The 17,740-nt window shown below is 41.0% G+C and overlaps 1 protein-coding gene across 1 annotated transcript; it reads left to right on the top strand.

The window, feature by feature from the left end:
- The first annotated feature begins 4,438 nt into the window (after positions 1 to 4,438).
- Positions 4,439 to 6,982, top strand: LOC147898647 (putative N-acetyltransferase HLS1). The gene is made up of 3 exons (XM_087379395.1): positions 4,439 to 4,756; positions 5,114 to 5,295; positions 5,421 to 6,982. Exons 1-3 carry the CDS (start codon positions 4,562 to 4,564, stop codon positions 6,259 to 6,261), a joined length of 1,218 nt encoding a protein of 405 aa, XP_087235521.1. The 5' UTR covers positions 4,439 to 4,561; the 3' UTR covers positions 6,262 to 6,982.
- Positions 6,983 to 17,740: the final 10,758 nt, after the last annotated feature.

The following is a 17,740-nucleotide window of genomic DNA, read 5'->3' as shown; positions in this document are numbered from 1 at the left end:
GATTGAAACCATTCTTTCACAAGAGGTTGTGATATTAAGTTTTAAAATTGAAAAATCATAAATATTGGAGTAAATGTTTTGCCAAGTAAAGAGATAGGTGTTGAATTTATGTGTATTGTAGTATGAATCCTACCCTATGTTGGTTATAATACTTTCTAGAAGCATGCAAGAGCATGCCCTCCCTTGAACAATAAAAAGGCCACATGTGAGATTGAGCATACTAGTAATCATATAAACTTTCTACTTAACTCAATCAAATACATGATATAGTTACGCTTAAAAATGTCACTATATGACACTTTACTGTATTGTAATCTTATAATTCTAAAGGGTATTGTATGCACTAAGTCTCAATGAGTGACCTTTTTCAATGTGAACTTTATCAAAAAGTCTCCCTTGCAATACACAAATAAATATGAATGATGGCCGTTTTGGATGTATAAAAATATTCAATCCACCTTTCCCTATTTTTTAAACAAAAGATAAAACTTTTCTTGCAATGTAAATGGCATCTTCGATAAGTGCAAAATATTCTTAACTATTTTAAGAAAAAAGCATTGTGTGTAATAGCTAAAAAACGTTTTGTGGAATCTTTCAAGTATGGTGAGTACACAAATTCTGTGTGATCATGTAATATGACATCATCACTTTAAACCAAACGTGACCAATAAGCTTAAGTGTTATAATAGAACCGAGTACTTCTTGTTTTTGGAATTTAGCATCTTATCTTTAAATATTGAATACTACATAGTTGCTAGAGAATGTTCATGATACATGTCAATCTAGAGAGATTTTTGGGGACATTTGAAACTTCATAGTGAAGGACTAGATTCTCCCCCCTTTGCACCATATTCTGAAGCTTAGTTTATCTACCAAATCCACATCTTTGGGACTAAGCGAGATGAATGAAAAGTCATAAGTCATATGCCATTTATAGTGCCTATTTTTATCAAGACTGCACTCCTTGTCAATTTCTTTTTTTTACATCATATTGAAACACATGATGCATGACATTACATACACTTGCCCTCCCTACAGCCAGGAATCTAATTGTGCAAGACGATTTCTACATAATATAAAGTGAGATTAGCCTCTTTAATATCTTTCATCTTTGTAAGCGAAAACCCTAGGTCAACGTGTGGTTCTCATATATGAAAAAGGAAAAGGGTCTTGAGCTTGTTTTGGAAGCTTGGTGGGAATCTATGGGTCCAACCAAGGTTCCACTCAAGAGACAAGTGCACGTGTATAGTCTTGTCATGATCTAGGGGCCTAGGGACTTTAGACTGAGGTCCTAGAAAGGTACGAAGCTCAATTGGAGGGGCGTAATGCATGAGGATAGACGAAGGTGGAGGGTAAAAAAATTGCAAAAGCAAAGGCAAGATATAGGAGAGAATGAATAGGATAACTAAGCAAGCATAGCCAAAAGTTGACGTGGACCAACAATTCTCTCTTTTTCCCAATGGACCATAAAATGCTCCGTCAATAAGCTTTCAATCCTAATAAGGTGACGTGGAGCAAAACCTGCCCGTCATACCCCTCATCTCTTATTTTCTCTTTGAGAGATACTTTCACTACTCATCGTTTTCTCATCCAAAATAGTCCGTCTCGTTGTTAAGATGCTTTCACTAATAATCGTTTTCTCATCCAAAGTAGTCCGTCTCGTTGTTATCTACGCAAATGATTGGTATGATTGACATCCACCTTTAACCTCCAATAAACGCACTATTACGACCAAATCTCAGCCTCTCGCATTAATGTCAACCTTGAGATTGACAACTCTTAGTCCTATCATCAAAGTATAAAATGATGTGAGCCCCCACATTGCATCGCATGTTGCTTTTGTGAGCTAGTGTATGTCTACTTAAAACGTACGCGTCTCTTTAATTTATCATTTCCTTAAAGGTATTCATCCATTTATAGTTTCTTAGAGGCAACGTGATAACTAGAGGCCCGACAAACTTTACTTAATCAAATAGATACGGATTCGCCCTTGTAGGTACGTCTTCATAGAATATGATGATTTTGGACTACACTACATGGGCGTTCCCTCCCATTTATTCTTTCTCACATGTACGCTTATAACTAGAGATATAACTTGGGCGTTTTACCAAATCTCAGAATAAGATAAAAGAAAAAAGATATAGAGATGCCATCAATACAAATAATATTTGATTAGTTATACACTACGTGTAGGGTTTGATTAGTTATACACTACGTGTAGGGTTTAAACTACGTCTATGTCTAATATATGGGTTTTGAGATAGGAACTAGAAAGCATTTATAAATCACAAACATATGGAATGTTTTCATTCACAAGGGCTTGGGTCTAGATGTGGCAAGATTTTCTCTTATCAATTTATACCATATTCTAGGTGTTTGGGTTCTTTATGTTATCCATTTTCCTTTAAGTGCAATCCAAAGCAAACATTAATATCTCTTAGCATGGACTTTATTTAATTCAATCCATGTGGGTGATCTTCAAAAGGGAAATTTTTGTATTCAATTGATCATATACTTTTATTCTAAATAGTCAAAATAATTAAGTTCATGATCTTGAACTAAAGTGAAAAGGTTTGTGATCCATTCATGATAGATATAATTAATAGTTTGGGTTTTTGCAATTTCAGAATGTTTCTCTTTTCTCTCGCTATGCAACACAGAATGATAAGGTCAATAGGAGAAAGTTCTTTAATTTCCAAGTAACATATCATTGAATGAGAGTCCAACCCCATAAGCAAGACTTCCATAAATACAATTCTAGCTAATTCATTAAAGAATCCAAAGGAGACCTTATGCCAATAAAAGTTTGGAATTAATCACAATACATAATAGCTGTACTTTTGGAGGATCTAAGTAAGACCGATCGTAATACTTATCACTACCAATGCTTATCACTTAGTAGGAAAATGATTGCTTCAACTTTGTAGTCATTATGGGTAATATATTGGTGAAGTGGGCCCAGCAAGGTCTCATACTAGGACCTTATGATCCTCTTCACCCTTTGGCTGCATACAAGATAAACTTGCAATGCCGATTGCCACTTCAAGTTTGACATTCCATGTACTTACAGGTCTTTAGAGCACCATACTAACAAGATACTATGTGTTACTAGAGATTAAAGTGAACATCACATGAGAGTAATAGTGTAAACATGAGGGGGAGCTAAAGAGACTTATAATTTTAAACCAAGTCTTGTATTTTAATGGCAATATATGGGGGCTCATTTTGAGTCAACCTCTAGTATGATCACCAGAATCATTAACTCGAGCATATCATGTGTGTAGAGATATGGTACCAGCCCATTACATAAAGTTGTCTATATAGTCAGCACCAAGATTATTCACTACATCCATTGTGAGATAAAATAGCTTTGAAATGTGACACATCTCATGATAATGGCATTTGATGCAAGTAGCATGCATTCTTGGTTATCGAAGTTATTGCCTCAACTACTTAATTAATACTCATGCTTTCTCTTTTTAAATTTTCTTGAAGTAACGTGTTACAATTCAAAGTGCTTTGATTATAGAAAATTGATCATGTGATTATGCAATAATAACATGGATAATAGGAAATTGAAGATTAAGAGTGAAGTGCTTGTATGATAGGCCAATTGTGGGTTAGATTTGGGTATAAGTAAGCTTGTTTAGTAAGGGTGGATTGCTGAGTAGGATTTATATTCTAGATGAAAATAGATGCTTGCCTCTTAAGGGCAATAGTGCTTTGAGATTTTCAAAAGCTGATGCTTAGGCTTTGATAATCGCCAAGGGAGGTGGAGTTTATGGATTCCATGAGGTAAGCCTTTGAAAGGAGAGAGGAAATCTATGTGTGTGTTTGTGTGTGTGTGTAGGCTTTGATAATCTCCAAGGGAGGTGGGGTTTATGGATTCCATGAGTAAGCCCTTGAAAGGAGAGAGGAAATGTGTGTGTGTGTGTGAGAGAGAGAGAGAGATATATATTTTATGATAAAACAAACAGGTGGGAAAAGCCCTTCTATAGTATAACAATAACTAAGAGCTATTCTATAACAACGAGGTACAAAGAGCCATTTTATAGTATAACAATAAGTAAGACGGAAACAAAAGAATCAACAAGCAGAACTTTTTGGTAAGTGCTGCATGCCACCCTCTCATAGTGTTAAGTTGCAGCTTAGCCGGTGATGAGGAACCCATGCATCTTTCTCCTGTATTCTTATAAGTAATACAGACGGTTCTCCTCCCTCTACCAAAGACTGTCCTTTACAGCTGTCTTAGCACCTTTTCGTTTGTCCCATTTTCCCTCAGGATTTTGTCCATAGCCATGCACAACTAGGTCTACATGCTTACACCTATATATAAGTGTATGGATCTCATAGCTTTTGGGTAAGCGAGCTTCTTCTCCTCCACTACATTATCTCGTTTATAATTATAACAGCTCCTTGCAGGACACACAGCCCACAAGAATATCAGCTGCAACAGCTTGCTAGAGTCTTGCGTGCAGTTTATTTGTGTAGCTTATCAGCTGCAGCCAACTGCTGCCATTCTCGTAGGCTGATCTGCCGCAGTAGCTAGCTATCATCAGCTATGGCTGCCTCTGAGTTCAGCCCTCCTTTGATTCTCACAATAAGGCAGTTCCAGAAGGACACAGACGTCCTGCGAGTAGAGCTGCTCGAGAACAACTGCGAGGCAGGCCAGACCAATGGCAAAGTGTCGCTATTCACTAACCTCCTGGGCGACCCACTTTGTCGCGTGCGGAACTACCCCGTCTATTCTATGCTGGTACCACCCTTTCATTACTTCATGGACTCTCTTTTCGATTCCCTCCTCCTGCTTGGCCGCTCAATCTGCCAGTTCCTTATTCTTCTGCTACACTCTTTTACTACCATCCTCAGCTTTCTCGTCAATGCACTTTACGTTAGATAGTGTACATTTGCTGGCATTGTTAACCTTTGGTACGTCGTTGGTACTATCCTGCGTAGCTCCCCTTGCAGGTATCTCAATTCTGACTCTGCTCGTCTTCTTCCATCTACCTGTTTTTTTGCGCGCTATCTAGTCCACTCTAGTACGTAGAGCCGCTATTATCCCCACCCTTTATATACTCTGTTCTGATGTTCTCTTTCGAGCATTCTTTTGCAGGTTGCGGAGGCTCAAGCACAGAATGCTATCGTCGGTATCATTAGGGCGGGTATCAAGCAAGTAGTTCGTGGCACATCCCAGCTCGCACCTGGCGACGACACTAAGGCTTGCAACGCTCTGGTGACCCCACTCTATTCGAAGACCGCCTACATCTCTGGGCTGCGTGTCTCTCCTTCCTACAGGTCAACATATTGTACAAGGCTTGAAGCTTCGTTGTTCTTGTTTCACTTCGCAATTGTCTTGCATTTCAAAACTCACACTCGCAGGAGCTCTTACCATGTTCTTATTCGTGTGCGTGGATTTTCAGACGACTGGGCGTTGGATTGCAATTGGTCATGCAAATGGAGGAATGGTGCAGGGAGCAGGGAGCTGAGTATGTGTATATTGCAACAGAGAAGGACAACGAGGCCTCCATCAATCTTTTCACTCGCAAATTAGCATACAAGAAGTTTAGAACTCCGGCTATATTACTGCAACCTGTGTATGCTAAGGCAAAGCGTGTTCCCTCGAAAATTGAAATCATGAAGCTGAATATCGTTGACGCCGAGATCGTTTACAGGTCTGTTTTCGGAACACGGGAATTTTTCCCCAAGGATATCGATGTGATCTTGAGAAATCAGCTGAACTTGGGAACTTGGTTGGCGTACTACAACGGCGACGGTGATGTCACACAATTGCCGACGGCAAAGGATCCTTCATGGGCTGTGGTAAGTCTCTGGAGAACCAATGAGATTATCAGATTTGAAATGAGAGGAGCATCTTCTCGGATCAAAGGATGCGCGGCGCTTACACGGTTTGTTGATAAGTTTACACCTTGGCTGACAGTTCCATCTGTACCAAATGTATTCAAACCATTTGGACTTCAGGTAATGTATGGGTTGCACGCGCAAGGCAATAATGGCGGTGAGATACTGAAAAACTTGTGCTGGTATGCGCACAATCAGGCCAGGAAGGAAGGCTGCCAAGTGATTGCCGCCGAGGTGGGTAGCTGCGACCCCTTGAAGGAGAGTATTCCGCATTGGAGACGGCTTTCTGAGCAAGATTTGTGGTGCATCAAGCGTTTGCATGACGAGTCTTCCGCTGATCAGCAAGACTGGTGTAATCGCCCTCCCTCTGCATCCGTGTTCCTTGATCCTCGAGATTTCTAGGAATAGTAAGTAGCTCCATCAATCTGTGTTTGGAAAATTGGAACTATGCAAACTTCCGGAGCCGTTACATCACAAAAGTTCCAGACGACTAGCGCGTCGTGATCAGAGATCACTCATTTGCATCCCTCCCAGTCCGTGGCTTGTCATTCTCGATAGCAGAAAACGCTGTAATATGTATGCTAAACGTGTCGATGCGATCCACCGCCAGCCAAAAAAAACGACGTGGCGCTTGCGACACCTGGGTCGACCTTTGTCAGTCGCGTTGCTATTCCGTGTGCGCGCTGAGAATTCCATGGGCTCACACGACGATAATGAATGCACAGGTCCTGATTTGCCAAGGATCCTGTGAAAACTATCTGCCACGGAAGATTCAATCAAGTTCACGGCGCTATTGGCGGTGCAAGTTGCATCAAAGGTGCGACTTGCAACGACCTTCAGTGCCCTACGTCAGTGAGAGGTAATGAATCGCTACATGAGATGAGGCGAACCAGCCAGAGTCCAGACTCCAGACTGCGTCTCAAGTTACAACTAACAGCGGCTGCGTGATCGCTTTCGTTTAGACGATACATGATACATCACGTAGGTAGAATCTAGATATCAATAATCTGATTATCGACCCAGCAAAATCAGGCCAATCGTGGAGGAAATCTTGGAACGTAGTATGTACGAAGGCTCATAGAGCTTGAAGTCTCGAGGATCCTTGGGGTTGGCTGCTCTAAAGTAGATTTGGTGAAATTTTTATCTTTCCCTTTTGTTTTCGCCTTTTTTTCTCCCACCCCATTGCCTCCTTAGAGCTTTAGAGCTACATGTAGTGGGGAATGAATTTTCACATGTAATTTGTTAAAAAATGTTATTGAGTTGGGTCTCATTTTATGGACATCATCTTACAAAGCGTTTACTTTCAAGCTACAACTCCCTTTTAATAGCTCTACTTCTTTTAAATATAGTTTGCTTCCTCTAAGCACCTCCTAGCATCCCTATTAGGAGGCAATGCCCATGTCCACTTCTGCACTCTTGTTAAGTGACTTGAATACTTCCTTTGTTCACTTTAGAACAACTATATGAAGGGAGACTTGATGGGTTAAGATGTAGTATCTATTTTGGTATGTAACATTGGTACCTTTTTCAAAAAGGCTATATTTGGCATAGTAAAAAAAGAAAAAAATGCACAATTCATGCATTTCTCATGCTTCAAGCTTCATGCTTATAAAATAATAAAGACCTCCACTACATCACAAAATATGTAATGATTTTTGTGTTCTTAAAGTCTAAAAGTGTTCTTCTCTTCAACATATCTCTATATGTTGGACCTGGTAGGGCCCCTTCTACCCATTGTTTTCCAAAGGGGAATTTTTGACTCTCATTAAAATCACATGGTACATCCTACATGCATATGGCATATAAAATATTACAAAACCCTTGCTCACCAATAAAGAAAGTATAGGAAACTATTTTGAAAAGAATGCAATAAAAACAATTTCTTAAACACCTCTATTCTTCGCATACAAATTCACAAAACACATTGAGGAAACCCAAAATCTCCACCTACTGATCTATTCTACCATATGCATCATCTAAGTCCTCTATGGAAGATTTCTCAAGACCCTCCACAATTTAGGCTTCTTCCATTGGTGTCATAGTCGCTTTCTCTTCCTCAACAGTCCTCCCAAGTGTCAGCTACCTCATCTACCTCCATAAATCTTAGGTTTGAAATCTTAGGAGATTGTGCCTCATATAAGGCAGGTAGCATTGTATTCAAATCAAACACTCCACCTTTTAGTCCAAGCTCTTCGTGCTCATCTAGAAAGTGACCAAGTTGGGTGATTACTCTCTTCTTTACATAATCACATTGAAATTTATATAGTTACATTGAACCTCCATTGAACTTTATCGGATTCTTACTATGACGTCTACTATAATTGTCACAACACATGCTATGATTGTGCCTAAACTAGCAAATAGGTCAAGTATCCATTCATGGTCACTAGAGAATAGTTTTATGAGCTGATTTAGGAGTTGTGGCTTTTGATATCATTTCACCATATCTCTCTTCTTATCCATCATTCACAATAGGATTATTGGAATAATCATGAGTAGCATATGGAGAAAGTTGATGTGAACTATACATTTTCACCATCCATTGGGTCATTGTTTCCTTGGGTGTAGCCATTTTTGGTGAGGTTCAAGGAGTTTTATGTATCTAGGTATCTTGCATGACTCATAACTTATGCATTACTCAACGGAATTCGGCAAACTTTGTCTTCAAGTTGTAGTACACATTCAAAACTTGAACATGAGACCAAAGAACTATGGAATAAGGATTTGGAACGAGACTATTAAAGCATTACAAGTGCTATGTTGCATGTGAAGCATGCATCCTGAAAACTATAGTATATAGCAATTTATTCAAAAACATCAAAATTTTGTTCTGTATATACATGCAATCAAGTAATCATTCAAAAGTACACTACGTGACACAACAACACAAAGCAACTATAGACGCGCTTGGTAGACGCGCAAAATAGCGGGCACGCCTATAGGCATTGCTTTAGTATAGGAATTACGGGTGCATCTAAATGCACGTCTAAAAGCTCGTCTATTTGCGCGTAAATTACCGCATCTACGTGTGCGTCTAACCTGAGAAAATACGTGCCCGTCTAACATCGCGTTTATTAGCATGTCTATTTGCGCGTTTATTTACACGTTTACACTGAGACTCAGATGCGCATTTAGACGCGTAGATAGATGCAAACCAGAGAATACAGAAAGTGAGATCTTGGTGTACATCATTGCTTTCCAAACATTGCCCATGATTACCAAAGCACATAATTTTTTGCAAGCCCACATATACAAGAATTAAGTGAGATGAGGAGAATGAGACAATATGTAAAATAGTTTTGCCAATATCAATTATGGGGCTACGGTTCAATATCATCCTCAATGAGATCAACCCTTGCCAAACTATCTACTTCAAAATCCAAACAAGTGTTTAGATCTACAAATACATTCAACCCACTACTACTTGTGCCACTCATGTGCTCATCGAAATCAGCATCTCGAATGGTAGGCTCGTCCTCACGGGTAATGGCCTCAATATCTGTATCTCCTATCTCATGATCATCCTCCTCTCTCATATCACAGTCATCATCACATCCATGGCCATGATCATCCTCCATACACTCCATATTAGTAAATGTACTATACATCACTTTGGAACGTGGCATAATAGGTATGACATGCCACCATCTATTATTATCCACCATTGGTTGATAGACAACCTAATTCAAACACAAATACAATCATGTTACTTTTCTTGCATCAAATATTTAAAAGTGAGTATTTTTATATGTGTGCATAGTACCTGTTCACATTGTTGCGGTAGTACTAGTGTGTCTTCCTACTTTGCCAAAACTTTGTGGAGTCAATAGTTACAAAGCCACTTGCATGGCGTTTGATTGTTGCATTAGGGCCTCTTTCCACCATGTCCTTAAACCACTTTATATCCAAAACATACACAAAGAAGCGTCGAAAGTCAAGCATAATAATATCTTGGATTATGCCACAATAATCATCCATGGCTCCATTGGCTCCCTCAAAGCTAGCAATGACGACGCAATCTTGTGTGTTTCTCTTATCATCAATCCGTTGTGTTCGAAAATGCTTGCCCTCACACCATATAGCATTGAACATAGTGCACTACACCAAGAAAAAATCAATTAAATAAGCAATCTAAATTATTGAAAGCTCCTAACTTATGCATAACATTCTATATACTGACCTTGCTCATGCATCCCCTAGCATACTCCCATTCTTCCATTGTGATATGCATCCCCTCATCTTTCTCTGCTTTCTCCATTTCATCAAGTAGCTAATCCACATGAATATCCTTTGGAAGTGCTCTTAGATACTGAGGGTATGGCACACGAGATCCGTGGTGTGTATGAAAGAGGGCCCTTTCTTCTTGTCTTCTTGCCTTTGCATCCTCATATCTTGTCACCCATCTTTTCATCACATCACTATTAAGCACGCAAAAGAGGTTGATACTATTATGCAACTCCGTGTCTATTACTTTGTTGCGTCCTTTCCCTTGAGGCACAATAGAGGTCATCCTTAGGTCTTCATCATCTCTCCATAGTCGTGGGAGAGAGCTATCCACATCAACAAGAAACTCAGAAATATATACAAGTGACTCTTGTACCAACCAACCCTCGGCCATGCTACCTTCAGGTCTTGCATTTTGTCTCACGAAGCCCTTCAAGGTCTTCATGAAGCGCTCCAGGAAGAACAACCATCGTGCATGTATAGTACTGCATATAGCAATCTCATCCACCAAATGCACTATGAGATGTAGTTGGCTTGTGAGAATAGAACGTGGAAATGTCTCCTCCACTAAACAAACCGCCTCCACTGACATAACTCGAGCATTCTCAAGCGTGGTGGGATCTATTTCCTTTGAGCTCACATACTTCACAAGCTCGCCCATCTTGTAAATACAATCTTTCACGTCCTTCGATGCACTACGTGAAATGCTAGTAGGTAGTATGAACTGAACCCACGAGGAGGTGGTTGATTAGTTGCTTATAGCTATTCACTCACAAATTTGAAAGAAAAAAGATATTATGCACATAAAATATTTACTTGGAGCATCTTGTGCCAATCATGAGATTTCAAGCCATATAATTGCTCTACACCTCTTTTCTTGCTCTTTGTAAAGGCTCCCTTCAAACACCTCATGCATCCAGTGGGAGTACGAATTGTAGTAATAGCACGCTTCACCATCACCATCTCTAGCTTTGATAACATCCACGATGCACGAGGTAAAAAAACACGCCCATTTGGTCTCTCTTGAGGCCAAGCTTCACACATCCTCCCTGTGGTACGTAGATCCTCCCTTATGCCTACTGAATCTCGTGTCCCATTCAAATGCTCCCAAATGGTAGATGCCACATTCTTGAAGATATGCATGGGATCAAGCAGGTGATTGATCTTGAGGTGGGACCAATATGGTAAACGATAAAAGATGGAGTATCTAAACAAAATAAAGTGTTAGTGTGCAATCTTTACTTTCAACCAATATAGCCAATCTTTACTTCCAGCCAATAGTTACAAACCCTTATTGGCTCATGCCAAGTGGTGGAGGAGTCGTGGAACCGTCCCAAATTCTCATCCAATCTCCCACGGTGAGTGATTGTGGGAGGACTTCATTCCAAGGGGCAACATATCTAGGATGATCAGGTGGGAGAAATCGATGGTGATTCTCATAGATGACCTTATTCAATGCGTCTCCCCGTGAGGCAACTAGCAAAGGACCACAAACAGGACATGCATGGTAACCCGATGTAGTGAGACCTGAACAATAGATGCAATTAAGAGTGGAAGGTGGGTTTAGGGTGCCACATCCTTTGCCTATTCATAATTAAAAATGCAATGCTTACCTGAACACTCGCCATAGCCTGGGAAGTCATGCATCGTCCACATCAAGACTGCTTTGCAGTTGAAGTCTCGTGACGAGGGAGGCCTGCTCACATCATGCACCTCAATACCTCTCCAAAGTATCTCTAGCTCATCAACCAAAGGCTCCAAATAAACATCAGGGTTTTTGACTTTATGTTTCCCTGGAATTAGAAGGGATAGCATAACATGTCCTTTCTTAATAGCCATAGAGGGTGGAAGATTGTAATTCACCAATACCACTGGCCATACACTGTAAGACATGCTTTTGAGACCAAATGGGTTCACACCATCCATACCCAATCCAAGTCTCAAGCTCCTAGGTTCTTCCTTGAAGCTTGGCCATGTGTCTTCAATATGCTTCCACGCAGGAGAGTCCATGGGAGTTCTCCACTTGCCATCGGTTGATCGATGGGAGGAATGCCATGACATGAGCTCTGCAATAGATTTGCACTTGAACATATGTTGGATGCGAGGGATTATGGGAAAATGTCGCAATACCTTATGAGGCACGTCCAAGGTTTTGAGATCTGCTCTATATCTTGCCTCTCCACAAGTAGGACACTCTCTTGCATCCTTATATAGTCCACGAAACAAAACGCAATCGTTGACACATACATTCCTCCAAGAGAGGTCACATGTTGCCTCACCATATCTCTTGAGGTCGGTAGTTTATTCTCCCTTGGAAGCATTTTACATAATAGCCTACACGTGAAGACCATAAATGAGGAAAAGCATTCGAGTAATTGACCCACTAGCATAATTCACCATGTTTGCAAAATAGACTTTAAAGCTTACTTGAGTAATGCATTCAGACTTGCATTACTCCATCCATAGATGGTTTGCAAGTTTAGTAACTCAAGGGAGGCATGTAGAACAGAGAATGTGCACCCCTCAAATAGTGGAGTCGATGCTGTAGTAAAAAGATCATCCTGCTCCATGCTATTATCCCTCCCTTGATGGACATATAAATCCCGCACCATATCATCAAACACCTCCTCCTCCACGGCTTCATGAGGTAATGGCGGAGGGCTACTATCACCATCACTCCATGCATCCGTAACGGTCCCTCCTGAAGATCCCACCTCATATCGCCGATGCTTCGCCTCCTCACAACGAGCATAGGGTAACATATGCGGGTGTGGCACTGCATCCTGTATCAAATTAAAATGGAATCATAACTCAAACATATGAACACCCATAGGTATCTCAATCAACCTTAACTTACAAACCCTTACCCTATTTACGGTCACATCCCATTCTCCATACTTTGAGATATGATTGAGTGTAATCTTGCGTGCACGATACATGTTTCCTCAACATCGATCACACAGACATTTGATTTTTTGCTCCAACCACATTTCGCGATGGTGGATACGGAGGGATTCATCTCGGGGGGGTCACTCATCATATGTAACCCTATCACGTGAGTTCAACAGAAGGATATTTTTTATTTCTAAAATTTACAGAAATAAATATACATAAGGGACTATTTAAAATAGTTTTGGAAAAAATTTACAGATTTGTATAGAAAAGGGGTACATTTTATTAATGAAAAAATTTACAGATAAGGGATTTTAAATATAGGCCTTGAATGCACGTGATATCGAGGGTTTATACATAGTGACCCCCCTGAGGGATTCATCCTCACTGGAGCTACTTGTTGAAGATGAAGACATCCTATAAACAAACAACCCACCAAATTTGCTCTTGTTCAAATGTTTAATTTAAACTCTGTGGCGCGTCTAAAGGCACATCTAAAAGCATGTCTAAAATCGCGTCTAAAGGCGCGTCTATAAGCGCATCTACTCTGTGTATTTAGACGCGCCTATAGATGTGCTATTAAATGCGAGTATAGATGCGGCTTTTAAACCTTCTTTTTAGCACACCGCTCAGCTTGCTTTTCTTCACATTACTTATACTTCGCGTGGCTTGTCTCCTTCCTTATTAGCAGATCCATAGTTTCGATGCTTAAGAGGAAGGCTCCCATACTTACTTCCAAGCTTACACTTAAAAGGAAGGCACCCACACTTACTTCTAAGCTTAAAGGAGAGGAGGACGAACAAGGAGGAGAAGCAACTTTGAAAAAGAAAGAAGAACCTTCCATACCTCTATCCAAGTAAGTATTTTTGCAGTTGATCTTGTTTGGAAGTTTGCTCTCTTTAGATTTATACTTTCTCGTATCCAAGAAGTGCATGATCTGGGTATCAGTGTCACGTTTGTGTGTCGAGCGCAATGTCCTTTTCTACTTTTTAGGAATCTCATTTGTCGGAGCGTGTCTATAGGCGCGTCTCAGAGCACGTCTATACGCGCGTCTAAACACACGTCTAGACTATTTGCAGACACTGACAGACGCATCGATAGACGCTCTATTAGACACTCTGTTAGACGCTCTATTAAACGCTCTGTTAAACGCTCTGTTAGATGCTCTGTTAGACGCGTCTATAGATGCGTAAATCAGACGCGTCTATAGATGTGCTCTGACAGTAAGCCTCTCTTCCCTTCCCCTTTCTTCTCAGCTCATCCGTAATAGATTTTTTTCCTTTTTTCCAGTTCAACATGTGGCCAGGAAGCGGTTCTAGCTCACCTGATCCCCGGGAATCTATTTGGAAGGACTTATACTTCCTAGTCCTGCGGAGTTATACGGGTATATGACGAGTACTCTAAACACTCCCCAAGAGTCGGCACTACAAACTCCAAGCCACCCCACACCGCCTGAGATCACCCCAGCGGAGTCAGCATAGCCGTCTTATGCCCCTTCTTATGTCCCTTTCCCCATACCGTCTTATGCCCCTTCCCCCATGCCGTCTTATGTCCCTTCTGCCATCCCGTCTTATGCCCCTTCCCCCATGCCGTCAGGAGGTCCTTCTGTCTCGCAGAGCCGTCGACGTACTCCTATGCCGGCGAGACTCGGTTCTCCAGCTACGAGTGGTCAGCGTAGTCTCGTGCAGTCTCCAGCTACGAGTGGCTAGCGTACGAGCTCGACACGATAGGGTAGCAGGCGTAGTAGCAGGGAGAGCGGTGGGGGATGCATGGCACAGTACTTTGGGCTATGTGGCGGTGGGGAGGATGATGATTCAGATGATTTGGACGTGCCTCTCGGTGATGATACGATTTATTATGACATCACTCAGACAGGAGGCATCTTGATGGATGCGCGGGGGAAGGACATCATGGCCTTCATGCGCTCTGTAATTGCTAACAATTATAGAGATTGCTTTATCCACTACAAAGACCACCCAAAGAGGTTGGCTGATGAGACCCTCGCTACTGTTCGCTCTAGGTATCCTAACCCCCCAATCGCCAGTTCACAGATAAATGGGCCAAGTCAAAGATTCTTATGATACTTGGCAATAAAAGATCTTCGCTGAAGAGGCAAGCACTAGCGAAGCTTGCCAGGCTTGAGGCAGGTCAACCACCAAGGGGCCCGCCCCACACCACTCACAAGTGTGAGTGGAAGAATGCAATGAAGTCAGCGAGGGAGGACCCCAGTCTGCCGCACGTGGAGGCACGGAGGATCCAGATGGAGGAATATGGAAGCGCGCATTTTGGAGCAGGGGGTATTGAATCATGGGAGGCCCAATTTGTAAGTATCGATCTCAAATTATATTGCTTATGTAGTTTATTAGGAGGTTGTTTCTTTGTACTAATCCCTCTGCAAAGTGTGTCGTCATACAGCTTGAGATCATGGGCAGATACCCTACTCCTGTGGAGATAGCCTACCACGCCACCATCGTAGAGGAGATACATGGAGGCACTTCTATGATGACGGGTTGATTACTGAGGAGCAGTATACCCGAGCTGCTGGAGCGGCCCCCCAGGTATTTGAAAGTAATTAAATAATGCCAAAATTATAAGTAAAGATTTGATTTTTCATACATTGATATATGTTGTCCCTTGTTTACAGGCCCGTGCACAAGACGATGAGGAAGAGGAGGAAGGAGGCACAGAAGGGAGCACAGAAGGGAGTGTGGAAGGGAGCGAGGACATGGAGAATACAGATTAGTTATACAAGTAGTGCTAGCTACTCTTTTTTGTACTTAAAGCCACTGGCTTGGCTTTGTGCCTCTTGTATATACACTCCTCTTATTTTTTGTACTTGAAGCCACATGACAAGGCTTAGCTTCGTGCTATATGTATATACAAGAACTTTTTGAGCTTTCAATTTTATTGTGTTTTGGAGTTGTAATGTTTTATTTGGAATTGTAATTAAAATGCGGTTGGCTGTAAGAATTGAATTACACAATGTGGATATGGGATTCTTGTAACTATATAGCATACACAACATACACAGCATTCTGTAAAAATTTTTTTAAAAAAATAAAGCGCATCTATCAGTGCATTTAAAAACGCGTTTATATACGCGTCTGTCTGTTCGACTTGCGTCTATATTTGCGTCTATAAACACGTTTACAGGCATGTCTATTTATGCATCTAAGTGTGCGTCTATACACGCTTGTGTCTGATATATAGACGCGCAATTAGACGCGGGTCTCCAGACGAAAAAATAGACGCGCAAATAGATGCACCCGTAAGTTTTTTATTTAGTTCAGTAAACGCATCTGTGCATGCATCTATGGGTGCTTTGTCTTGTTGTGTGAGCTTCTCCTCAACCAAAGGACACACCTAATTGAGAACATTAGGCATGGATTAATGAGCCTCCAATGTTGTGCTAAAATGATGCACACCCATTTAACCGAGGGCACGCTCCACAACTTTTATTTGATTTGTTGAAGACCAAAACGGATTGAAATTTTGGAATCCAAACTAGTGGGACTACTACATGGTGGTCTTAAAACATTGATAGTTGTTGGTATTGGTATCTAGAATGGAAGAAGTTGAAAATGTGCAATTTGTGCATGTGCAAAGATCTTGTAATAATTAATCCAACACTATTTACAATTTTTAAAATGGCTCATAAGCATGCCAAAGGTCATTGAATTTCATAATACATAGCATCAAACTCGATAGCATGCCCTTTGGCCTATTTGTGTTTTGAAGCATTTGAGGCCACATTACACTTGTTTGGGATATCCAATTCTACTGAGGTGTATCATCGGACGGGGAAAAAGCGATGGCTAAAAATTTTGCTACTATCGAGAATTTTGAATTTTCACACCTCCCATTCATCAAATCTTAGAAGATTAAGTACCTACAACCTACCTTGGCCCTGCAACCCACACGTATCTCGATGTAACCTTGTGCCATCTTTGGTTTGGCATTGTCGTCTTTTTGGTAAGTTGTCTTGTATTATTTGCTTGCCTCACAAGCTAGCTTCTCTCTGTTTTGGTTTGGCATTGTTGTCATTCACTGATCGTCACCGTGGTAACATGCAACTCACCATGGCTTGCAAGAGAAGTAGATAGAGGCTGCAAGGAGACATAAAAACTGAAAAGCTTGGTCAAAGCACAAGGAACAAAAGAATCCTTGCAGAGTAGTAATAAGAAGCAGTTGCAGATGCACACATTCGATCATTGCCATTGCAACGAGGAGACGAGCTATGATGTCACGAATGGTGGTAGCATTCAAGGAAGTAACATCAGGCCATTAAGGTAAATACCAGTCTCGAGTCTTCACAAGCTTTAGCTTGCACCCTAAAGTTCATAGAGTGACAACCCTACCAACACCTCAAGAGATGCACATAGAGCGGAAGCAATGCCTGATCATCCCAATCCGACTAGTCTATGGGCTTCAACAGAATGCAAGAAAAGGAGAGACAGCCTAAGTGCGGAAGTCATTGCAATAGTGGTAACATTTTGGCATGAAAATACAAGAGTTTCTCCAAATAACAAGGCCATCTATAGAAAGTGAACTAGATGCAAGATATTTGATGAGCACATCATATACATACTTGATACAACGCAGGTCAGCAGTGGTTGCCTAAACCATCTCGGTGGTGGTTTTTTATTGAGATTTGGGATAGTTTACTTGTTTCATTTCTCAATACAATGCAAATCAGTGGTTGCCTAAACCAGTCCAATGGTTGTTTGTGATTGAGCTTTGGGATAGTTTACTAGGCTAGCTTGAA

This window comes from Dipteris shenzhenensis, chromosome 9 (assembly GCF_047967505.1).
Source record: "Dipteris shenzhenensis isolate YYH24624 ecotype China chromosome 9, Dip_SZ_1.0, whole genome shotgun sequence".
In the NCBI taxonomy this organism is placed as follows: domain Eukaryota; kingdom Viridiplantae; phylum Streptophyta; class Polypodiopsida; order Gleicheniales; family Dipteridaceae; genus Dipteris; species Dipteris shenzhenensis.
Note: the sequence above shows the minus strand (reverse complement) of the source record. Positions and strands in the feature narration are given on the sequence as shown.

Coding starts and splice junctions, on each gene's coding strand:
- LOC147898647 (XM_087379395.1), top strand. CDS start 4,562: ATGGCTGCCTCTGAGTTCAGCCCTCCTTTGATTCTCACAATAAGGCAG. Junction 4,757..5,113: donor ACCCCGTCTATTCTATGCTG/GTACCACCCTTT, acceptor ATTCTTTTGCAG/GTTGCGGAGGCTCAAGCACA. Junction 5,296..5,420: donor CGTGTCTCTCCTTCCTACAG/GTCAACATATTG, acceptor GTGGATTTTCAG/ACGACTGGGCGTTGGATTGC.